Raw genomic sequence first — 25,798 nt, forward strand, 5'->3', positions numbered from 1 at the left:
TCTTACTGACAGTGTATGGATGACTGTATTGCCCGAGTATCTGAAATTTCTTCTAAGCAGGTGACTGCCACGTGCATTACTTAGTGGTTATTCTTCATACTGACTCTGATGTCATTTTGAAGATCAGCATCTCCTACAGAAGTATTTCTGAAATAGTAGCTTTCTAAGCCAAAAATGGAAGCAAAAATGTTGCACTGTTTTGGAAAGCCATGTAAATGACAATATGAAAGCATGCTGAGGAATAGGGAGGGGAAGAACAGAAAGCATTTGGAGCAAGACTAGAAATTAGAGGTAGGCCAGTTTCACAACCCAAGCAAGACTGTTTGCTCAGATGTGCTTTCACAGACCATAGCTCCACACATGAGGCTTTTATTACAAGTCATGCAAGCATATATTGCTACAATCAAAAATAAGCCTGAAATTCTTTAGTCTGTTCAGGTTCAGCAGCCTGTATTTTCTGTATGGGATAAAACGGACAGATGGACTACTCTAGATTGCTTTGTATTCAGTGGAAATTATTCTTTGTTTTATGAGATGTGAAATTGGAAGTACAAAGCCATTCCTCTCAAAAGGTCTTTTCAAAGGTTCACTTGTACTTCAGCTGTCATAAAACAGTCATAGAGCAGGTGAGGTAGCACCAGTGACAACAGAAGACAGCATTTGCAATTCCAAAGTATTGGTAAACACTATGAAGTAAATACATGAATAGATATTTATAGTGGTAGACTTTTTTGAGACTAAACAGTTTTTTTATTTTTATTTGCTTTATGAAAAGAAAATGAATGGGACTAAACAGGCATCAGCTTCTGAGGCTCCTGCAAAGCAAATTCATTCCTACTTTTCAAGACACTGGATGACACTGAACCTTCCACTTACTCACTGGGTGTCAGTTCATCTCTGTCAGTATTAAAAAGTTCAATGAAAGTAGAACAGGAACAAGCCTCTTGGCCCCAGATCTGTCATAAGAGGCGACCTTAACAAAATTCTGATATCATCTTAAGTCTACGTCTTAAAATCATTTTGCCTTCTGGACTGCTACATCTCATTGAGAGTGTTCTAAATTTCACTGCACCCAAGGTCCCAGTTTCCAGGCTAAATCTATTTATGGGCAGCTCTGTTTATGCCAGCACCTTTTGTTAGCTTAATTAATTGGTTATTACTTCTCACTGGTGTCACCTCAACAGATGTTTCTAGCCAAATCCCTCTCTCAGCCTTTATTTACATTCACTAAATAAATGAAATGAGCACTTTTGATCTTTTATATGATAACACCTATAAGCAAATAAACTGAAAATAAAACAATCCGAACGGCTTTCCATACAAAATAATAGCCTGTGTTTCTATTTTGAAGATAACCAGGGATACCTATCTCACCTTAGATTCAAGAGGGCGGTTTCTATTGAGAGGAAACCACAAACAGGAGACAAAGTATAGGGATACTTGTGCATAATTCATTAGCATTATTCAGCACAGCTTAATTATTATTGCACTGTTCAATATGAGGTTGTATTTCAAAGAACGTTTGTATGTATTGACCTTTTTGAAGACTAATGTGGAAAATTCAGATGAGTTCTATAACATTGGCGAGGATGCCTGTAATGTCATCCTTCCTCAAGGGGAAAACAAACAACAAAAAAACAAGAAACAGAAACCAAAAAGATTTAGCCACCTTTTTAGTCACTTGACAAAGCTGTGTTCCATTTGGGGGATTTAATTCAAACAACAGAAAATAGAATGAACTTATATCACATCTTATGAGCCATTCTATTTGCTCTGTCTTCCCTGTGTATTATACATACAGACCTTCAGTACTGTATATCAGAAGAGCCTTTAGCAAACTCATTTAACAGAATTCAGAAGAGCCATTCCCAAGAAAAGCACAGAGACATCCAGCATTAGAGAAGTGTAATTAAAAATGGCAGCAGTTAAAACCTCTCGTAAAAAATGTCAGGAATGCTTTGATTTTGCAGAAAATGATCAGAGGGCTGGAGCACCTCTCCTATGAAGAAAGGTTGAGGGAACTGGGCTTGTTTAGCTTGGAGAAGGCTCCAGGGAGACCTCATTGTGACCTTGAAGGGAGCATGTAAACAGGAGAGGGAATGACTGTTTACATGGGTTGATAGGACAAGGGGGAACGGTTTTAAACTAAGACAGGGGAGGTTTAGGTTAGATATTAGGAGGAAGTTTTTCACACCGAGGGTGGTGACACACTGGAACAGGTTGCCCTGAGAGGTTGTGGATGCCCCATCCCTGCAGGCATTCAAGGCCAGGCTGGATGTGGCTCTGGGCAGCTTGGTCTGGTGGTTGGCGACCCTGCACATAGCAGGGGGGTTGAAACTACATGATCATTGTGGTCCTTTTCAACCCAGGCCATTCTGTGATTCCATGATCTGTAAGACTGCAATTGGATTCAAAGGTACTTTGTACAAGGACAAACTTTTTCATCTTTACAGCTTAAATAACACAGCAAGTAACTGTGAGTTCTCTCTGAAGCAAGGGATTCTGAAAACTGAAATGAAAAGCAGTTTCTTTATTTCAACAAATGGGAAAAAAATTGATGGACAGTACAAGACAGAAGAATTAAGTGATTCATGGAGCAGCAGAACTTATATGGTTACTACCTGACTGAAAAGCTTCCTACGTTTTCAAGTTCTCTGATTCTCTCCCTTTCTGAATGTGCATCTACTTCAGATATTAAGAATCTCTCCTTTCTAAAACAGCAGAATACCTAAACTTGTAAAACTTATCTGAGAATTCACAGCACTTGTATCTCAGAAAACAGTCCAATCTCCATCCTAACGCCAGTAGTTACCTTTAAATCCTAATTGCCTTTCAAAAGATGAATATCTTACTCCAAATAAGTATTGCAGAAAAGCAAAAAACATAACAGTGTTCCCTTCTCTTTGATGTTTAATGTGCAAATGCCATGTATGCCCCTGAGGCTGGGATGAGGATTTACTGTTTGCATGCTAATATGTTGGGGAAATCATTTGTGCAGTGTCAATTTGGAATTTTACATCTTTCAAAAGAGCACAGAGCAGGAAAAAAAAAACAAAACAACAACACATTAAGACTCCCAGAGATAATCTCTGAATAATGTTTAGGCTGTATTTGTGAATAAATAATATCAGTGAGTGGATAAACGAAGACCTTCTTGCATGGTATGGGCTGTTGAATTATTTGCTGGGCTTCTCATTTATGTCTATGTAACCCAGGAACAAGTAAAAGTTCAGAAATCAATGATGTTATAGAATCTGAAGCTGCACAAGAAAGTCTGCAAAAGAAGCCAAGTCACTGACCTTACAGAAGCAGCAGTATCAAAGATGACTTAGGCAATGAAGAGTTGCAAAGGAAATTGAAAGGGAAATGCTTCCCTGGCTTAAGTCTTAGGTACTATTGGCAAATCAATGTGTTGTAAAGTGAATTGTTCTTGCTCACCTCCCTCTACAGCATCTGAACCTTCTTAATCTTGCAAAAGCTATTTTCAGTGCTGCATCTCAGACTCTTTTTTTTTGCTACTTTTCATGCAAAGTAAAAACTTGAGAAAAGAACATTTTTGCTGGTATTTCTGAGTGTAATAGGATCCGTTAGCTCTTCTTTTCCCCACTTGTACCATCTCAGATGTTTCACAATGCAGACAAATATACAAATTCCAACTCCAGTAAACTTCTGGGTTTTTTGCTCTTTTAAATACAGTTTGTTCTCATTACATAACATTTATTAATGAAAGAATGCTTCTTACTCAGAATGGAAGAATTTAAAGGAACAGGCAACACTAAAAAACAGGTTTTTTTGTTTTTTTTTTATAGAAAGGGCTTTTCTTATACATAGGCAGAAGTATGTCACTATTGGAAGAACAGGTTGATGAAAATAAAAACAGAAAACACTTTGATTTTCTGTTAGATTCCAAATCTAGACTCAAGACTTCCATAGAGGTTGCACAATGGCTGAAAGACTGAGTGCAACTAAAATTAACAGAAAATAGAAGTCCTGGAAGAGAAAGACACCCCTTTCCTCCAGCCACATTGCCTACAGTACACAAGGAGTGGTTGAACAGAGCACCAGGGGGAGTCGGTACTACCAGAACACTGTTTGGTGGCACCCATTGCCATCACATGTTTTGGAAAGCTCTGTTGTGCAACAGTGGCAGGAGAGAGAGAGTTGAAGAACAACTGAATTCAGGCATTTTCTGGTTCGCTTACTTTAGTGATGTTTCCTGCTTCATGTTGTCAGAACCACAGGTCTAAATACTCACAAACAAAAAGTTAAGGCTCACTTTGCAAGTTCATCTGTAGAGTATGAAAGAGTCCTTTGAGATTTTTTTTTTCATGAATCATCACTGTATAAAGACAATTGCACTTTTGCAGCTAATTCATACTCACCCATTTCATTTCTTTTCCCTTTGCCCTAACTGAGCCTGTTTACTGGCATTCATTCATCAGGACACATACTAAGTGAAATCAGGGTGCCCTGGGTTTACAGACCTGGAAGACTGCTCCTGCTCGTAGTATTGATATCATCAAGAACTGAAACATAATACTGTTTGGAAAGATCAAAGGAATGGACAAGAACTCCAGCTATCAACTGTGAGGTGCGTCCCACACAGCGGGCATGCCTGTCTCTGAAAGAAGAATCTACAAATCATTTTCCTCTTTCATGTTCCTCTTGTTCTTCTTTTCCAACATTTCTGCAAACACACACACATTCTTTGACCATGAACGAGGACAGAGAAGGGCTTTTTGATTTCTCTTATAGCTCTTGCGTTTTACTTCAAATTCAAGTGTCACTTCCCTGTGTTTCAAACAATTTTATGCCACACAGATTTGTAACATCTCACTTATATTCTCCTTAGGCAATATTTCAATAAATGCATCGTACTATAAATAGTCAAAATAACAGCAACTTATCTTTGACTTTAACAAAAAGAACTTTGGAAAGTGTCCTTTCTTGCATGAAAAAAGGGCACTTCTTTCTTCTGGGAAAGAAAACTGCACAGAATAAGGTAATCCCAATACGTCTTCTCCTAAACAAACATGTATCAGTGTATTATCATTCACTTCAGTGAAGCTTAGATTGATACAGACTGATCTGAAAGGAGAATTTTTTAATTTTTTTATTTTTGCTGATTTTACTGCCAGTAAAGATGGGTGTGGTGTGCAGTAGTTATTTTTTGTCTATTAAAAAAAAAAAAAAAGAGGCAAAAATCATGCCTCAATAACTTCTCTTTTGTACCTACGGTTTTCCAGTGTTAAATAATTCTTGGAATAATTTCACGTGCACAAAAGATACTGCAAGATTGTTGATTAAATGTCATGGCAAGTAATTAAATTTTCAGCTGTTCTGAAATTAAAGAATCCCTGGACAGTATTGAAGTAATACAAATGATTCCAAACAGATACAAAATTGCAGAAGCAAATAGAGTGCACCTGTACATCAGTGCACTGATTTGCAAAGAGATCAAGGATTGTAGTGAAACTATGGAATTAGGTCTTCTATCTAACACGTACAACAGGTGCAAAGCACAGGAATTCCACAAGAATACTCCAATTATATCTAAGGGAGTAGAAGAGACATCCCATTCAATGCATTAAGACAGCATATTTTAATGATACCATTTCAGATACATAATTTAGTCCAGAAATATCTAGTCATGCACAGTCATATCCTCTTCCCTTCTCAAAATAATAATAACCCTGGCATCTTTTCCTCACAGATAGTCCCATATACATCCATATGTGCCTATATAGAGACATACAGGTACATGCTCAAAGATAAAAGTGATACTATCTTTTGTTGCATTGCCTTCCTTTATAAAAATACTCATCTTCCTTCTGCAATGATTTACAGCTACCTGATAAAAAGTAGTTTGGAAAAAACAACTATAAATGTAATTTTATGTGTGGACAAAGGTAAATATGTATCAATCATCATGTAAAAATGCAAAAGTTATCAATATGCAATAATATTCTTATCTTGCACAATACAGACTCAGCCTGCAGAGAAGCTTATAAATTGGTGCCAGATATTAAATTGCTTTATGTTTTCAACAAGATGATAAGAATAGTATCACGATAATTGTGTAAACTGATTTAATAGCTGATATTTTCTAAGAATATCAGTTGAGGACATGGAAGTGCAGGAAATTTCAGGTCTCCATTTATTTGGGTGGTTGTTTTCTTCTGACAAACCTGTTAACAGCAGAAAACAGTGCCTTGTACAAAGAAATGATAGCAACTGTTGAGAGCAATCTCTGGTATTCCACAGTATTCACAGTATAAATGAACAAGAGGATGCTCAGCACAGCCCTCTCATGACTGGTTTTATTGTATTTATAGAAAGATAATCTGCTGTGTGACTGTGACGCATCGCACCAAAAATAGTAGCTGGCTAGCAGTTGGCAAAGCTGAAAAGAGGAAGAAGTACTGAAAACTTATAATGATGACTTTTCCTCATGTGTGCCATGCACAAAGTGGAGCTATTCTTCATTCCTACTTAACAGAAACTGTGGAAGCTGATAGACTGTTACAATGCAACAAGCAGTAAGCACCAGCCAAGGAAATTGTTAGCCTCCAAAATTAAAGAGGATGCTGCAGTTGTTCATTTCCTACAACCAAGTGTTTACATAAATCACATCTACTAATTGGGAACAAGGAATATACTTGTGGACCACAACAGAAAAGGACACCAAGGTCAATAAAGGCCAGAGCACGGTGTTTAAATCAAACAACCTGTAACCTTTTCCAAGATCTTAACATGGAATCAAGTAATATTTTAGATAGCCAAATATAAGTGAGCAAATGTATCTATTGTAAGAATTAATAGAGATAATGCTGGAGAAACTTTTCCTATTATTTTGTCGAAGGAAAGGAAGATATTTAAGAAATATAAGAATATAAGAGTTAACTGAAGATAAATTCCAGTCAGATTTTTTTTTTTTTTTAATAGAGTGAAACATATTATAAAACAGAATTCTTATTTCTTCCCTTCAGGTGGTAAAAATGATGATTGTGGTTGTGATGACATTTGCCATCTGTTGGCTGCCCTACCACACTTACTTTATAGTTACTGGGATCTATCAACAATTGAATCGGTGGAAATACATTCAGCAAATCTATTTGGCCAGTTTTTGGCTTGCCATGAGTTCTACCATGTACAACCCCATTATTTACTGCTGCCTTAATAAGAGGTAAGAACCAGTTACAAAACAGCTGGTATGTATGTATTTTATGAGAAAATAAATGGCTTTAATGTGGTAAAAGAAATAATTTTCACTTCAACAGTTTTAGTTCCTGGGGGGGAAAAAATCTTCTTTTGGATTCCTATCAGGTACAAACCTAAAGAACCAAGTGCACATTTCCAGCAGATATGTTGTTCTCCATGCAGTTTCAAAGGAAAATTCAGTATTTAGAGACCAGTGTTTTCTGTTTTCAACTGCTAAATTTGACATCTATAGCAGTGTTCTATTTTTTGGCTTGCAAAAAACATTGCAATGTAAAGAAATAATGCAAGTTACTTGTGAAGTACAGTACAATCTGTTTGTTTACTTCCACACTGTAAACAAATTTATTTTCAATGATGGAAGGATATAACAAAATGCTATTTAATGCATATTTTATACCTAAACGTTTGATTTCTACTGAACTCCGAGGTCTGTAGCAGGCTACTAAAACAGATATTTAAATTTTTGTTACTCTGTACTATATTACAGTACTGCTTGATGGCGATGCATGAAAAGTCAGGTACCATTATGTTCTCAATTTCAAAAGGCACGGACCTTGTTGAATGTTATGGGTATTTGGAAATTCAAGACTACTGGTCTGCAGAACCAACTCCTGTTCTTCATTTCATCTTGAAGGACCAGGATCCAATCAAGCAACATTCTAGCTGTTCTACTATTCAGTGTTTCTAATCTTACTGAATAGAGACCATTAAGAACAATGAAATAGTCACAAACTCAGCCAGCATGAGTCAGTACTAAATAAGTAATCTTAAAGATTATTTCAAATTTCCTTTGAATAAGTAACCATTTTTCATAATCAGGAGTAGCCTACAATGATTAACATTCAGTCCTTTGAAATATCAATGCCTGATTTCTTAAAGTTTTCTGATCCTTTTTAAACACTTATGCTTACAATTGTTTAAACAAGAACTAAAGTTTTACATCCCAGACCAAAATTCCAATTCAAACAGAAAATTTCCCATTTCTTTAAATGGAGACCAGAGATCACAAGACATCTAGTGTCCATAGAAACAAAGCCAAAGAACCAGGTCTCATATTTTCTTATTTACTACCACATAATCTCTAAAACACTACCATTTACTTCAAAAACACTTATGGCAGTTACAGAAGACATTATTAATAAAAAAATAATACTGATTATGTGGCTTAAGTATATGTTGACACTTGTACACTGCAAAATGGCTCACATAGATTAAAGAATGCAAATCCACCAAAATTCTTTGCAATTCTGAGACACATTAAAGATCTCCTGGTTCAAAATTCAGTGCAAGAATGACATATTGGTGACAGTTTAATTACAACTAAATTTTGTATTGAAATTAAGAAGCCTGAATGTTTGCTGCTTTTTCATACAGTAGGAAAAGGAAAGCCTGTTGCTGGGAGTCAGGTCTGTTCACACAGCAGTGTTTGCTACCTCTGCTAGATCTGGTATCAGACATGGTTATAATAGCTATCCCCAGCCTCACCTTCCAGGCTAGGATATTATTTATGTATCTAAAGACAATAGTATTTCAAGAGGGAGAAAACCAAACCCTGAATAAGAAAGAGGATAGAAAGTGCAATAAAAAAATACTATCTAAAGATATTTGGGTTTTACAGCTTACTACACCAAACCTATTTCCATTAGAAGTTCATTCTTTACTTTGCTACTATTTCTACATTTGGACTGCATATACTCAGAGGAATGATGAATAGCATGCTACATGGTCATTTGTAATCATGTGACAACTCCATATCAAAGTATGATAAAACAATTTTTAATTTATATATTTATCTGCATCTGAAAAACTGAGGAGGAAGGGTAATTAGTTCTGGGAGATCAGTTTTCACTGAAAAATTCATACACATTTTTATCTGTAGTTATCACTGTGGTAGCAGAACCATTGCTACAAAAAGCTTACAGACAATATGCAACACAGAACCATTGCTGAAACAAAACCAGCAGAAGCAAGTCCATCATGTTTTAGGTCTAGGTGAAAAGATGCTCTTTTTCAGGTTACACAAATACACTGTGAATTGGTTTTGTTTTCTGATATTTCATTTTTATGATGCAAAGGCTTACACCCAAAAAATTATAATGGTCCTGCCTATTTAATCTATCTCTGATTTGAACTGATAAAAAGCACCCACATATGAATATTGCAAGTACCAATGTGCTAAAGCCTTAACATTCTTTCCTGCTTGTACAACATTCACGTTCAGTTTTCAGGCTTCCTCAGATCTTGACTATTGCAAATGACTTTCCAAATATTTTATGTGAATCATTATTAGTCATTACATAAATCTCATTCAAGCCTGTCTAAGATAGAAGGAAACAACAGAGATATTGGAATCTTGAAGCTGAACTGTTGTTTTAGAGCAAAGGATAGGATGCTACAAAGTTTCTGCTGAGGAAAGACAAAATACAGGCGTGAGTTTCATTACAAGTCAATCAGAACAATTTCTATGAAGACAACTTTAAGAAAGCTGACATTTAATGGTTTACATCTCTATTTTTAGGTATGGGCAAAGGAAGAGAAATTGATTATCAGGAAAATGTCAAAAAGCAGGGAAAATAAATAATATCAGAAACAAAAAAGAGCTGTTATCTCTATCATTTTTTCCTACCTTGACCTTAGCCAAAGAAACTTCCACGACTTCCCCACAGACATTGCTAGGAGCAAAGAAATTAGTGGAGTCCCTATGTTAGGGCAGTGCTATACATGATGAAGGCACGTGGCTGGCTCTCACAAGCACAGTCCTTCACCAAGTACCTTTCTTCCCAGGTTCCGAGCTGGCTTCAAGAGAGCTTTCCGCTGGTGCCCCTTCATTGAGTTGTCCAGTCATGATGAACTAGAGCTCAAGGCTGCCAGGTTTCATCCCACCCGGCAAAGCAGTCTATATGCTGTGTCCAGAATGGAGTCCAGCACAACAGTAGTGCTCGACACCAACGATGGAGACAACTCCCATCCCAGTCGCAAGAAAAAAGCAGCTCCAAGGAATGCAAGTTTCAATGGCTGTTCACGGAGGAATTCCAAGGCTGTCTCCACAGCTTCAAGTTTCATCAGTTCACTGTACACAGCAGGAGATGATTATTCCTAAGCATTTCTTGGTGACACTTGTGAGACGCTGGACACGCAAGACTCAACGCTCACTTATGATGGAACTAGATGTTAATTCCATAGGAAAACACGTATATCAACTGATGAACCTCAGCTATAAATATCATGAAACTGTTAATATCACCTTCTTTTGTGCTTTGGAGAGAAAGAGTAATTTGAAGACATACTTATTCGTTAGTCCAAAAGCATGGTCACACCTCATATACAGCACTGCTTGTAAGGATTACCTAAAAGAAGTTAAAGGCACAAAACCCATTGTTTCGGCTTCTGACCTGTGACATTTACTGAAATGTAACAGGTTCCTTCATTCAATGAACTTCAGGTGGTCTTCTGTCTTGGGTGCATTAATTTGACAATAAGAAAGTTATATAAGATCTAAAATATGTCTTTACAATAATGATTTAATGAGACACAAATCTATTCAGTCATTTTATTTTTTAGCTTTATCCCCACGCAAGTAGACAACATGAAGTTTATCTCTATCTGCAACAATAAATTTAGGAATGTAGGGAATGACTGACAACAACTGTTGCAAAGAAAGTTGATCCTAACTCAAAGGTGATCAGAGTGCAGTCTCAGATTTAGCTAAATAGCCGTGGGTTTGGTTGCATTAATGGCTGTATCAGTTGCATGGATCAACTGGTTGTGCAAACACTGTCCCTCAAGCAGTTAATCAAAATGAAACTATGAAAACACTGTGAATGTCTCCCTGAGTCACAGGCAGCGTGGTAGAAGTGTACACGTGGCTGAGACCAACACAGTATAAAAGCTGAGCAAATACAGAGAACTTTTAAGAACACAAGGCTTGAGCTTCAACCCGCTTATGTATCCTCTTCCAGCAACTGGAGATGCCCACCATCACGGTGGTGAGCAGATATAAAGACTAATAATTAGAATCACATTTGTATTGTGATTCACCCATACCATGCTATTTTTACACTCTCCTAAGTGCAACTTGTATTCACATTGTGATTTCAGTGCATCTCTGTATCACTGGACTAAATCAAAATCACAAGCCACAGCAACTATCCCCAAATAAGTAAATTTGATACTAAGGCAGTAACCCCTTCACATTCAGAATAATGGAAAGAATCTGTTCATGGAGTATTAGATTCTTATATGTATGTATAATGTATATACAGTAGCAAAATTCCAAACTCAGACTTTTCCTCTCAAGGCCTGATTGGAAATCCACTGAAGCAAGGAGTTATTAATAGCTTTTCCTGACTATTTATGTTTTTCTTTTAATGGTCCACATTTCTGGAAAAAAAAGAAAAAAAAGAAAAAACAACAACAAAACGTTCCTTCAGACCTACAGTAATCCAGTAAATGTCACACAGTGCCTATTAAAATCATTTTTATATCATTTTTCCTTGAAATACTCTGTTTTAAAGATCTGAAATCTCTATAGGTGTTCAAAATCTCTGCTGAGAATGTTCAGGATCTCCACACACATAAGAAACGTACCTAGACAAATTAACCTGGTGGTGATATATTACCTGCACGTCATAAAGTCTGCTTTCTGCTTATATATAACTTTTGAGCAACATTTGTACAGAAAATTTACCGCTGTGAAATAAACCATCTTTTCTAACTGCGTCTATTACAAAACCAGTGTTGATAAAAACCAATATATGAATGTAAGTTCCAATGATATGACTGCTGTGATCTTAATTTATGTACAAAACATCACACACAACTTTTATGATCCTTGATTGATGAATAATTAGGAAGAAATGACAACTTTCTCACTTTCTTTCTCTCCGCCCCCCCTTTTCTTTTTAATGAAGTAACGGAGAAACTGTTTCTTCAAGTGCTTTAGGATGTGACCTATAGACAAGTAATTGACTGGTACTCTCCTTATACATGGATGGCCACATCCAAGAACATCCTCAGCATTCCTATGGATCCTGTAATGAAAGAACACTGTGGTACTCAACAAATGAAGGAACCCATGCTCATCAGCACAGTTTTTTTGTTGGTTTTCTGACACTGGCATACAGTGATAATCCAGTTCCCAGCCTCTACTTCAGAAAACATGAAACATTTCAGAGTTAAACCAGTAGGACAGCAAAAGCTGTGACTGACAGCAGAGCAGGCTGCATTTTAATGACTGTTTCTGAGAAAATATTTTCAGCAAATGTCCTGCTCCCTATAAAATTCATTATAGGCCTCCCAATACCCTTCACTAACAGGGGAAGAAGTCAGGTCGTTTTAAAGTTGTGTCAATAATACTGCTCAAAATAGAAGCCTGCATGCAGTGCACGCCCCTCCACACGACTGCTGGTACAGTTTCACCTCTGTGCTACAGGCTTCAATCCACATTCTTTACTGCGGCTGAGAGGTAAACCAGCAGATACAGAGCTAGCTTCCTCCTGGAAGGGGCATGATATTACTATAAAAGCAGCTAAAATTCAACAGCAATGGGAAAGATTTTCTGATCTTCAAGTTGTTTGCATGAGTATTCATGTCTTAGAACAGCTCCTATTATTTCAGCCCAGGCTTCTGTCAGAATCTGCCTCTTAAAATGTTTATCTGACATTTCACTCTTAGATCTCCAGAGACAGTATCTTCAACATCAGTTTTCTCTGTCATTCCTTTGACATTGGCTATGCTTTCATTAAAAAAAAAAAGCCAATGTGACAAAAAAAAAAAAAAAAAAAAACCACCAAAAAAAAACCCTAAGCACAACTGACTTTAAACACAGAGCCTGAGAATTCATTTCATCATTAGAGTTGGAAGGGACCTTAAAGGCCATCTGGGCAACCCCCTGCACTGAACAGGGACACCTACAGCTCCATCAGGTGCTCAGAGCCCCTCCAGCCTGACCCTGGCTGTCTCCAGGGATGGGGCACCCACCAGCTCTACGGGCAACCTGTGCCAGTGCCTCATCACCCTTAGTGTCAAAAACTTCTCCCTCATGTCCAGTCTAAATCTCCCCTCTTAGTTTGAAACCATTTCCCCTTGTCCTGTCACAACAGATCTCTCCCTTTCTTCTTACAGCTCCCCTTTAGATATTGAAAGGCTGCTCTCAAGTCTCCCCTGATATTTATCACATCTCTGCCACAAGTCCTCCATATAAAAGCATGATGTTGAGACGAAAACTGAACTCAAAGAATGCTCAGGCTACTTATCCAGGATGTCTTCAGCAGATTGCAGCATGCAGCTATTTGGCCAGATTCCTTCAACAGTTGCCCTCTCAATCCACTAAAGTTTTATTGGAATATTTGGATGCGTTGGTAGAGCAGGACATGAGCTGTTCGTGGCATATTTATATCTCCTAACTTTGTCCATTGAGAAAACTCACTGACCACTCCTAGTGCACATTTTCCAAGAATAATGTACAAGTAGAACTTGCAGAAAGAAGAGCAAAACTCAAACTTTAGATGCCATCTTTTTTTAATACAGATAAAAACATTTGGGTATGTTTTGGACATGGGTATTTCTTTTTTAATAGAAGTGAGTTTCTGTCGCAATAGTAAACAATGTGCTTACAAGCTGATTGAGTTCCTGGCATTAACTAGCTCACATAGTTCAATAAGGCTCTTCCTCTTCAGACAATTGAAATGGTTCTGTTTTCATTATTGAAATTGATTTCTTGAGTCCTTGAAGGATAATTCTTTACCAGACCACGAGCAGTTGCACTAAGTACTTAAATTCATATTGCTTCAGGTGGCTACAAATATAACATGGTGTACTGTTACTGCCTTATTAAATTGCTCTTTATTCCACATGCCAACACCTCTCCTACCTATAACACTGAAATGTACACACTGAATCATAGCTAGAATCAGATTTCCCAAAGCAAATAATTACATTTAAAAATACCACACCTGCCCATTATAAGCACTCAGTAACATTGACTATAGAGTCACTATTTCCAAGAGTTTCCCAGCTGTATATTCTTCACTGCAATATTTGTGATGCAAACATGTAGGGGCAGCAACATCAGTCACATTAATTGTATTTGTAAAACTCATTCATTTTGAAAATTCATATCGCACAGCCTGTTTACACCTACATTCTTAAGAATATTTAAAAAAAAACAACAACCTATGACTGACTTAATCAGTAAGTATTCAGTAAGTGAACTCTGCAAATCAATGTTACAACTGAAATACTCAGCAGCTTTTCTACAATCACAGAATCACAGAATCACAGAATCGTAGGGGTTGGAAGGGACCTCCAGAGATCATCGAGTCCAACCCCCTGCCAAAGCAGGATCCCTGCACCAGTTTGCACAAGTAGGCATACGGGCGGTTCTTGAATATCTCTAGAGAAGGAGACTCCACAACCTCCCTGGGCAGCCTGTTCCAGTGCTCACAAACTCATACGCAAGTTAAATTAACATCTGGTCCATGTCTGTAGATGCAATACACATAAAACTTTCAAGCAAGTTTCTTTCCCCATGGAAGGGAAACTTCCTACGGAGCATCATGCAGAGGTTCTATGATATGAGGTCTGACAAGCCAAAGGAATGGAAAGGTTCCAGTGTCAAAGCACTTTACAGAGCAGCCCAAAGAGCATCTCTGCTCCACTTGCAGTACTGAAACCCACCCCTTGGATGCTAACTGCAAACTAAATGCAACTAGAAAAATGTAAGAATCAAAGGCATTGCATCTCCTTGACCTCTGCAGAACTTTACAGTAGATGAAGGAAGCTTTGTGTTATAAAATATGTCCAACACGTTCACAGTGTTCACTTTCTGTTTGAGTCTGGAACCAGAAGAGACAGCAAGCCAAGCAGTTTGTCCCTGGATCCAACACTATTCTTTGTAGGTTCCCAGGCATTCAATCTTCCTCAAACCAGAAGGATGTAAAAACATTTCACAGTAAGCAGCAGATGTACTTAGGTACAAAAAATAGCACACATGCCAGTGTAGGGCTCTGCAATGGCTAAAATTTACCTTGAAATAACCAAGTTATCAAATAATCACAGGAAAACAAAATTACCATATGACTATTTCTAATATCCAGAATCACATGCATATGCACAGAGTTCATGTAGCTACGTCCACATTACAAAGCATTTATTATCCTAGTATATAAGGAAAAAAAAAATCAGTGCTACCACCTGCCATGCTCTCAAACATTTCCAACTCCACTTCTCTAGTGCCATTTTAGCAAATCTCTTTCAAAAAATGCCTATCACACACTTCTTACACAAAACACTTCGGCTGCTTCCAGGTCACTCTGAGCCCAAGGAGGTTCACACAAAGAGGACCACTGCAGCATGATCTCCAAGTGAATGGAACATACCAAAAATAACAAGTGAAACCTTGAAATTGCCCTTTTCAAACACAATCAAATATCTTCTCCTTGGCTGAACAACTCGAACAACCAGGGAAAGCCTAATTACTGTGAACTTCTGTCACATAAAGGAGACATATTTCTCCTCACACTAAGCTTCTGTAACTCTTTTTTTCTACTAGATCCTTTGGGTCCTCAATGGTTTCTGCATATTAACCTAAGATCCCACCTCCCATTCCCTTCATTTTGCCTACTGATGAGACATAAACAGCAGGCACTGAGTGGGCTGCCTCTTCTTTGAGGTAACCTCTGCTTACTTAACATAACCCATCTCCTTTGTGTCTCTCAAGTAGCGTGATCAGAGCACTCTGCCTTCTGGCAACTTCGGAGGGTCTCCAGAGACAGCAGACATTCCCCAGTCACAAATGAGATCAGCCCTCATAACATCCATGAACACTGGTCAAATAGGCTCTTTTAGCACTTCCTCGTCAGCATCGTGGATCAGGCATCGTTGAAAGACAGAATAAGCTTTCACCAAAGAAACTACAGGCCACGACAGTCAGATGATATTATACATTTGACTTTACACTATACCTACGATCAGTGCAGCCGTAACCTCATTGCTTTTGCAGGTGCTTAACACTGACCAAGGAAGAGATATAGCTGCTTTAAATCTCAAAGAAGAAAGATCCCACTGAGACAGTTCATAAATGATTACTCAGGTAAATAGTTTTAAAACAGACATCATTCATAAGTTTATTTTTACAGTTCATCTATTCTGCAATATCTCTAATTATACTAGTACCTTCCATGCCTTGTATAGAAATTCAAAAATATTCTCAAACAGCAGGTATCCACATGTGCAAACAGACTCTTCAGCCCCGAAATGCCAAAAATTGATCAGGTAGAAAACCACTACAATGTATTCTGTCTTTTTGGCACTCAGAGTAGCCAAAAAATGAGATAAAATAACATAAACCCAAATCAACAATTCAGATTCTGAAAGGTTGACAGGTGGGAACACTTTTTCAATAGCGTTTAAGTAAACAGCATTAAAAAAAAAATTAGTCACCGAGTATCAACTAAACTAATTATTTAGTTGAAATATCTCATCCTTAGAAAAATATAGAGAAAAAATCAGCAGCTGAATAGCAGTTAATTTTGTGACAAAATCCTATTTGAACATGCTTAACATCTAACACAACTGCTCATATTCTGAGCCCAGATTTAGCAGTTATAAGTAAATTAGACTGATAAACAGAATTTGTCAACTCAGAGTTTCACTAGTATTTTTGCAAACATGGAAAAACAATCACCCTCCCTTTTAGGAGATATATTAATTTGTCATCTGAACACTGAAATCACAAACAAATAATGCTCTGAATTTTGGCATCAATTATTATATGCCTACAGGTTTATATTAGGAGCATCTTTTCACACCTATGTTGTGCAAAAAAACACCTATGATGAACATAAAAAAGTGAGTAGTTCGAATGGCTTGGAAACAACAAACTGCAAGCATTTTAGCACATAGGAAACATTTTAAAATAAATGTATTAAACTAGACCTAAAATAGCGCGAACAGCTAATAAAAATAATTATCAGACAACTCCAAGAGCCTGTAAAAAGTTCTCACATATTTCTACTACTTATCTTTGAAGGTAGCACATCTTCAAACAGCCTGAGCACCGATGGCCTGCATTGTTAAGTATCAGGCTGGCTGATGGGGAATTCACCTTTAATGAAGTTGCTGCAGTAAAGCAGTCTGTCTGTGCTGATGGGGAGCCTGTCTGCCAGTTCCTGCAGAAAGCAGCATTCAAGAAAGAGATCTAGCTAACTTACAGACATCCAACTCCCAGCCAACATAACTTCACCCAGTACAATAGTGGGATCAACTGGAAGTCTGCTTGTTACATCTCTATACAATCTGTAAGCTCACAGCTCAGGAGGATTTAACTAATTTGCCTGATAACCCAGTTGTATGCACCTAGTTACTTACTGCTTTCCTTTTAAAATCTTGCATTCCAAACCTAGTGAGAAATAGAGTACAAATTACCCAACTATTGGAGGATATACAGGAACTAGGGAAACAGCCAAGTAGGCTGAGGATATGCCCACAGGCATGAACAGAGAGACTGAATTGTGAATGACATTAGACAATGAAAGCCAGCAAATGGTCGGGTAGTTACAGTCCACAACATGAGTTATTATTAAACTATTACTTTTAAAATTCATATTTCAGAACCCTTTAGCATGTTTGTATTCTGCCAGATAAATGTGGCCTGGTAGTTGACTATCACAGAAAAGCTTTAATTCTTTTGAGGGGATAAAAGAGCTTGCAGGTCACATACCAAAGCATCTAGGAGCCCTTGGCTTTACGGGTAATTGAATACAGAAATGAAAGTAATGTTCTCTTACACCAGCCATCATGTGTTTCTGGGTACATTAGGACAGGTCTTGATGCTTTAAGTGACGTAGTGCTGTCTTTAGTCGTTCAAATCACTGCCAGAGCCATTAGGAATTAAGGTTAAACACCAATTTAATTTAATTTTGCAGAGGAGGCACAGCATATGCTGTAACTGTCAACTTCAAGCCCTATCTGAAGATGAAGGTACAGCAAAACAGAATATAATGGACTGGAATAAGAAGCTATCCTTCACCAGTCACGGATTTCAAATTATGGAAAGAGCTGCCCATGGCAAACAATGGAGATGCGCAGCATTGGGGAACACCAACGATATCAATTGTAATGCATCTCTCCAAGCTGCAGTGCAAGGAGCTTACATGCTGACATACTACAGAGCACTGATTCACGAAGTGCAGTACTATGCCCAAGGCTGAACTTCTCTCTGGCAGACAGCCTACAAGCAAACTAATCTAACTGGTGTTCTCAGCCATAGAGATGCTAACAGTTCTCAAGCTGTTCTCCTAGTTAGTACAATGCCTCTCTTCTTTCTCCCCCCCTCCCTTTTTTTAAGTGACGCTGTAGAGATCCTTCCTGAACTAATAGGAAGCTTCAGATGCCAGCATTCTGGGATACATTCAGTCTTGCTGAAGAGGAACACAATTTTTCTGCCTATACTGGGATCAGCTCTTACAAGGAGTATCACAATCCTGCAAGCAGCTGCCACTTATAGCAGCTGAGTATCAGCTGTGTGCTTTTGAAGACCCAGGACTGTGCACACAAATTAGCATTTGTAATGACTGTTATAACAAGCAACTTATGCACAGGGACAGGCTTTACCATGAAATTAATAATCAATAGTGTGTTTTGCAATCTTCTCCTTTCATAGTTTCATGAGTGCTTCATAAAATCAAAGTATTGTAGTATAAGGAAGTGATGCAATTCAGTTCCTTGCCAATATCCAAGTTTCCATTTTTTTCCTCCAACTGTTAGTTTCATGTTTTGCCATAAATTCCACGTGCTCTCCACTTTTTTTCCCTTACTCTTCTTGTTGGCTGTTATATGAAGACAGTATTTGTAAAGAAGCGTGAAAGTGGTCCTACTGAGTTTGTGACTTAAATAAGAAGAGTGCTTTACAGTAAGGCCACTAACAGAAAAACATTAGTCTCCAGCTCTTCTTTCTTCTCTGTAAGAAGTCTTGGCTCAAGTAGCCAGATGGGAACAGGGTAACTGAGCTTACTCATGATCTTAAAAGTTAAGATATGCAGAAGATAAAAGCAGCTGATGATTGTTATTATGCATCTGTATTATGTTTCTCTCAGAAGTACATCGTGCCCTGAAATGATTAATCTAAATGTCTTTAACTCTGACTTTTTATTGTTTCAAAGACCTTAAAAAAATCCCCAAAAGTAGAAAAGGGTAGAAAAAAGGCATTGCTCTGACACTGAACTTTCATTCTCTGAGACAGAGAAATTTGTAAGTGCACAATTTTTAGAGCTCACCATTTTCCTCAATGAACACACCACGAAAGTTTTTGCTAGAAAGAGGAAAAAAAGGCATACATAAGGATCAAATGTCTTTTTAACATGCCTTTCTACAATTGCCTATAAAGCTATCCCCACCAACACTCCCCAGTCTTCTACAGCCAAACACTATTAAAGTAAACATATTGGTATCCTTCCAATACAGAAAAACAATAGAAACTCCAAAAATACTTAACAGCTTAACAGAGATGCTTCTTTTTATATCTAAAACTGTGTGCTTGGATAAACAAGAAACTGAAAACTGCAATAGGGACTTAATAGCTCACCTCACAGATGAAAATATGACAAAAATTATAAAATAATCTTAACATAAAAACACTGTACTTATTTCCCCTCACATTAGCAGCATTGCCTGATTTCTTGCCATGGAGCTAGACTCACTGTGCTGCATGCTTCACATACAGTTTAAAAAAAAACACATGTAATACAAGAAGTGACAGGCAGATGAAAACAGGTTTGCTAATTAAATCATCATATAAAGCTTTCAAAATGTCTCTTCATTCTCTCACTGGAGAAATACAGTTCCTTCTCTCTTCTTGCAAAGTTAACACTGAATTCACAAGATGATCTGTAAGAGGGCATCTACGACCAAATAATGTATTACTTTTAATTGTGCGCAACAAAGTTCATTACACTGTGCTGGCTTCTCTCCCACGTAACTGAGCAAGATCTGCTCCTCAGCAAAAAACAACAGTATTTTCATTACAGTTTCATTTTTATTCATTCAGATACAAGCAAGAAAGCAGAAGGCATTATTTTTCTCAGGTTTGCTCCCAAGGCACTCATTTACACAGAAATTGGAAACTTGCTATAATAATATAGCTATAGGTTACAAAAAAAAATTCTAAAGGGGAACAAGAAAAAGGTTAAACACAAAAGCACTTCTCGTATCCAATTGTTAATTGGAGAGTTTAATTATTTCCTCTAAACTATTCAAATTATTTAATCTGCTGGAAGAGGAAAGTCTTTCTGATATGCAGTGGCTGTTGTTCATAGAGAAGTCTTGGAGTTATCTGAAATATAACAGTCTATTCTCAAAAGCACATGGCATTTTGGAAACAGATGTGCACTAAGGATGGAATTGAATACTTTCCTGTGGACATTTCTTGTTGAAGGATGATAAGCTTCTTCAAGCTACAGGTTTATGGAATTGTTTCTAACAATATTTAATAGTCATTAATGCAGGGGAAAAAAAAGCGACATTTGTAGCCTAAGGAGGCTTTATGGTTTCCAGGCCACATATTCAGTATTTAAAGCTATGTATTTGAATAACAAAGATGCTGTATATACAAAAAGTTAACCAATAAAATGGCATAGTCAAAAATAGATGTGTAACAATATTCTGACTAACATTTACCTGATAAAGTGTTTTCTGCATCTTTTTTTATGATTAATTCTTGACAAAGAACATGCCTGACAAACCTGACTTCACTTCCCCTCTGCAATTGAGTGAGCAATGTGGTAAAAGGATATAAATCTTAGTTTGCTCATACGTTCAGCTCAGCAAGTTATGATCCGTTTCTATCTTGTGTTCTAAATATTTCTGTTAGGCTTCAATATTTCTGTTAGGATAAAAACATGGTTTCTTGAAGCACTACTAATACTACATTAAAATATTAGAAGTTTTAGTGCAACAGGAATCCAATCCCTGCTGGGCCTGTGGGATCCATTTTAACACAAATACAAGTAGACTACAGTAAGCATACTCTCAGACGTGGCCATTAACCACAAGTCTTCATCAAATACCTTCCACTGGTAGCTCCTTTTATTTCATTTGCCTTTGGGCTCAAAGGCCACTACAGTCCTCATTGAACTGAAGTAGGAAATTCCATTCATTCCCTTCTGCTTTGCAATAGCTCTTGCCTGAAGAATTTTATACCAGCTTTCACTGCTTGAAAGTCTGATTTGCCTGAATGAGCAGTTAATATGGTGTATATTAGATCCAAGATAAAATAACATAAATAAACATAATATTCATTACAGACTCCCATAGTAGAAACTTTATTTTGTTACAGGATCTGCAGCTGTATAAAAATGCCACAGGGAGCTCCCTGTTTCAAGAACATGAAGAGTATCTCCCAGGCCAAAAGGGAGGCTCTAGATTTCATCAGGCTCCAGCAACCTGTCCTTATTCAACTGGCTCTTTTAGAACTGTTTTGTTTTTGTTTGTTTGTTTGTTTGTTTTGTTTTGTTTTGCTTACTTGATCTTTCCAAGGATTTTATCTATTAGAAGACTGGGAAGGTAAGGATGGTAAAAAACTGTGGCAAATACTGTGGAAAAAGACTAAGCAATAGTTGACAAATTTGTACATTTAAAATATTCCAATAATATCGCATTGCGTAGAAGTAGACTTATGTAAAAATGAGTTCAATAATAGGTATTTCAATGTCAGAGTTGAGCATACAGCAGAGATTACCAAGGTGGTGACAGTTTGTCCTTACAAGTGCCAAATACACAGCACAGAGCTGCACAGAGAGTACAGTTAGGTTGAAAAGCAAAAGCAAAACAGACATATGATAGGAAATAAAAGCTTCAGTCCAGAGCCATGCAGTTCTGTGTTCGGTAGCTGAGAATCTGCTCTATCAGACAGTGTTACTGTGCTCTTTGTGTCTGTTAAGAGTTTCCATAGAAATAAATAGGAGACATTACTTTCGAGGTGACCCACATAGATTCAAGGAATGTTTTAATCTACAGCACTGCTCCTCTGCAAAAGTACATAAATGGAAAGCCTAGAGTATGGTTTGCCTGAATGACCATCATTTGACTGGAACACACAGATCTAGAAGTGGGGGGGAGAGGGGAGGGGAGAAGCTACATGCAATAAAACAACCGGCACCACAGTAAGAAAGAAACAACTCATCTAACATAACAGACTGGAAAAAGATTCCTGTCTGAAAGAAGTGAGTCTTTTCCTAATGCCTTATCAGATAGCTATGAAAATCTCATGAATAGCATTTTAGAAAAAGCAAGAGAAAGTGATTTAATGAAATATTCACTGAGACCTAGTTCTCAGATTAATTGTAAAGAGGAATGTTGTTATGTTTTTGGGGGCAGAATGGATGAGCTTCTGAAACACAAGATAATTAACACAAGATAATTATTTTTGAGTCAATATCTTTGGATCATGAAGAAAAATCAGTAATTTTAGAGAGAGAGAATTAGACAAACTTTGAAAAGAATACTGCACTGCAAAGTCTGTGCTAGGAAGAACTGGAAGGGGGGTTGACTAAGCTGGAAAAAAATCATTGATTTTTGCATAACCTGGTACTAAGTAATAAAACTTGATGTAATTACTGTAATTTTCATTAACAGAAAAAATGTTCCTCTTATCTACTTGCATTTAATTTGCCACATCGTTATGTACTTTACAAAATCTTTATAAAACAACTGATATACCTGCTAACCTGAATAGTTCTCAGGAAGTTTTTAAACAGTTCTACTCTTTAGTCTAGCCAGTACTTCTGAATAACTTAATAGACAAACATTTCCATCAGGTAAGACCCCATACGAGACATTGGCTGCATTTTAGTTTTATTTTAATCAAGAATTCATCCCAACTTTCTCTCACAAGACCACGGATAGAACAGAACAAAAGATGTTTCATACCTATGTCTGTACCTAAAGCATTTGAGCAGCTCACCAAACAATGCCACCTTTAAGAATCAGAAACTTTTAAGTACATTTAATTGAATCCATTAAACCGCATGAGACGAGGCAGAAAGCTAGCTTGATATCTAAGTCTGAGGCATAGAGAAGCTGAACAGTATAATGCACGTTCTCTGAGCAACTCAGGTTCTGAAAGGGATGAATCACAGGCACAAAAGTAAAAAAAAAAAAAAAAAAAAAAGAAAAGAAAAGAAAAAAAAGCTCTCTAACAAAAGTATTGCTAGAAATTACTCTTGGGCAGGTATTTTGCAAAACGCTCCCACACCATCACTACAAGAGTAGTGCAGCAATTGCTCACTTCTCTTATGTACCAAGAGTTAGAAAAGCACAAAAATAGCCTTGACAAATCACGCAGACTTTTCTACGTTTTCAAGACAGCTTCAACTCAGTTATGTCTGCAGCTCACACATACAAGATGCATACAAACATACAACACTTAAAAAAAAAAATCTGATTGACATACTAATTCGCAGAGCAAATGGAAATGCCAATCTAGTAGATGAGGTGGAGTGCCACACGCTGCTCCTCTCAGCTGCTTGTTTACCCTCAGCAGCACCTTTGTACACCCGCCAAACAATCACTGTCATACTTTGCTAAAAAGGAGTCATTGCCAGGGCCCCATCAACATGAAGTACTCAAATTTCATCTGCAGTCCGTTACAAATGACCACTGCTGGTTTTCTACTGTAGAGATGTGTCTGTATCACTTAATAGTCAAAAGAAATGGCTATCATTCACTTTTACAGTTGTTCTGTATCATTACACCTCATTTATAGACATTCAGATACTCAGTGAATTTTACAGAAGTAGCCCTTTATACAAAAAATATTTTTTATTTACACAATTAGTTTTCTCCATTCATAATTAACATTTAATATTCTTCTTTACTTCTCTCCTCACATAGTTGTAAAGAGCCTTACAATCTGCTTTCTTTGCACAACAGCAAATGAATGTGTGTTTTGCTTATCTCTACCAGAAGTTGAGAAAATAAAAACGAGCATTAGAATATGAAGAGTTCTATGTACTGCTCTTCTGGAGCACTCTGCAAGAAGGTCATACCACACTCACTTTACAACAGACAGGAATGGGTGACAAAATACACTGCCCTACTTAGAGAACCTAAACAGAGAGCCAGACACCAATGTCCTCTCCCTATTCTTAAGTATCCACAGTTCGTGGTATCCCCAGTTTTGCAGCATTTTCAATCTAAAGTCTTATGAGAAGGTAGCTTGTTTTTTCTTTTCTTTTTTTTCCTCTTTTTTTAACAGATTCTTCTGAGGGAATGGAAGCTAGCTGTTGGTTCTTAAATGGTTCAGAACATTGCAGAGCTGACCAGACCTTAGGAAGCCTTGCAGATGTATTAGACCAAATTTTACTTCAGTTTCTAATAAATTACAAGGTTTAATTTTGATTCTTCCAAAAAAAAGGGCCCATTTTTTTAGAAGTCAAGAACCATGACTTTTCAAACAGAGAAATAAACTGTGTTCAGTCATTTTATATCTAAAACATTATTAGGTATGTCAGGAAGCTGTTCTCATTATTTTCAACAGGTGTGCCAAACATTAGTAGCCTTGACAGTGGTTTACTCATTGAAATGTCTTTAATTATTAACATGATAGATTTCAAGCTGTCACTGATGATTGTTAACGTCATCATTCACAAATCCCCATCAGGCACTGAACTCCAAAGCAATCCCTGCTGTTCAGTCATTACCACCTCCAGAAAAATTCTATTTTTAGTTATTTACTTATCATCAATTCAACATAACTTGCAGCAACTGAAAACCTTGCCTGAGTCCCAATCTCGTTAATTCAAAAAGAGAGGCTACTGTGAACACATGCTATCAAAAATAACTGAAATATCAGAGCTCAAGATTGTCACTGTTGTGATAAAGAAACTTCAAAACACTGCTGATGGCCCACACTGTGCAATACAGTGGTATTACTGTATCAAGCAGAGTGTAAGGTGAAACAGAATACCGTAAGAATTATGGAAGAAAATTGGAACAATAGTCCCACATCCAACGCACATAATAGTGAGGCTGCTGTGCTAACACAGTATAGTAGCCTGGGGAAGAATGCACGTCACAAACATTTTGATCTCTGGGTTAAATGACTGACAAAATAATTCACCTTCTGAAAGTAAAGAAGTCTTCCCTTGTCATAAGGTAACAACAACAGTGGTTTACGGTTTTGGCCACAGACATGAAATGCTTGATTGGGCACTCAGATATTTCCTTCGTGATCTGGCTTTGGCAAACAGCAAGGCAAAATCATCTTCCAGTTTTATTGCCTTAACTGGGGGCACTGTTTGAGCCACTGCTTCTATTTCCTTAATTTTTCCTTTGGGTGCTTCCAAAAGACTGGTGACTGTGTGATACTACTTAATATTAGGCACTGATTGCCTCCAAGAAAGTTTTGTACTACCTCAGTATCTATTACAGACACATCGAGTGAGAATGTTGAACTGTATCTTCCCATCACTACGTCTTCACATTTTCATCAGCACTATTTGCTTTTCATCTAGCCAGTATAGTGCCTCTCTCCTGACTTGACAGATAAGAAGAGGCTGCACAACTCTTCTGAACAGACTAG

At 37.4% G+C, this 25,798-nt stretch overlaps 1 protein-coding gene and 1 long non-coding RNA gene across 5 annotated transcripts in view; one reads left to right on the forward strand and one right to left on the reverse strand.

Annotated features, from left to right (window-relative positions):
* Positions 1-10,709, forward strand: part of TACR3 (tachykinin receptor 3) — a 31,760-nt gene extending 21,051 nt beyond the window's left edge. The window contains exons 4-5 of the mRNA XM_031607630.2: positions 6,990-7,186; positions 10,006-10,709. Of these exons, the coding sequence (XP_031463490.2) occupies positions 6,990-7,186; positions 10,006-10,321 (513 nt within the window). The 3' untranslated portion in view covers positions 10,322-10,709. The remainder of the gene's footprint in view (positions 1-6,989; positions 7,187-10,005) is intronic.
* Positions 1-25,798, reverse strand: part of LOC116238112 (uncharacterized) — a 211,543-nt gene that overhangs the window by 152,260 nt on the left and 33,485 nt on the right. The window lies entirely within an intron of this gene.

Source organism: Phasianus colchicus, chromosome 4 (assembly GCF_987193195.1).
Source record: "Phasianus colchicus chromosome 4, bPhaCol1.hap1.1, whole genome shotgun sequence".
NCBI lineage: Eukaryota > Metazoa > Chordata > Aves > Galliformes > Phasianidae > Phasianus > Phasianus colchicus.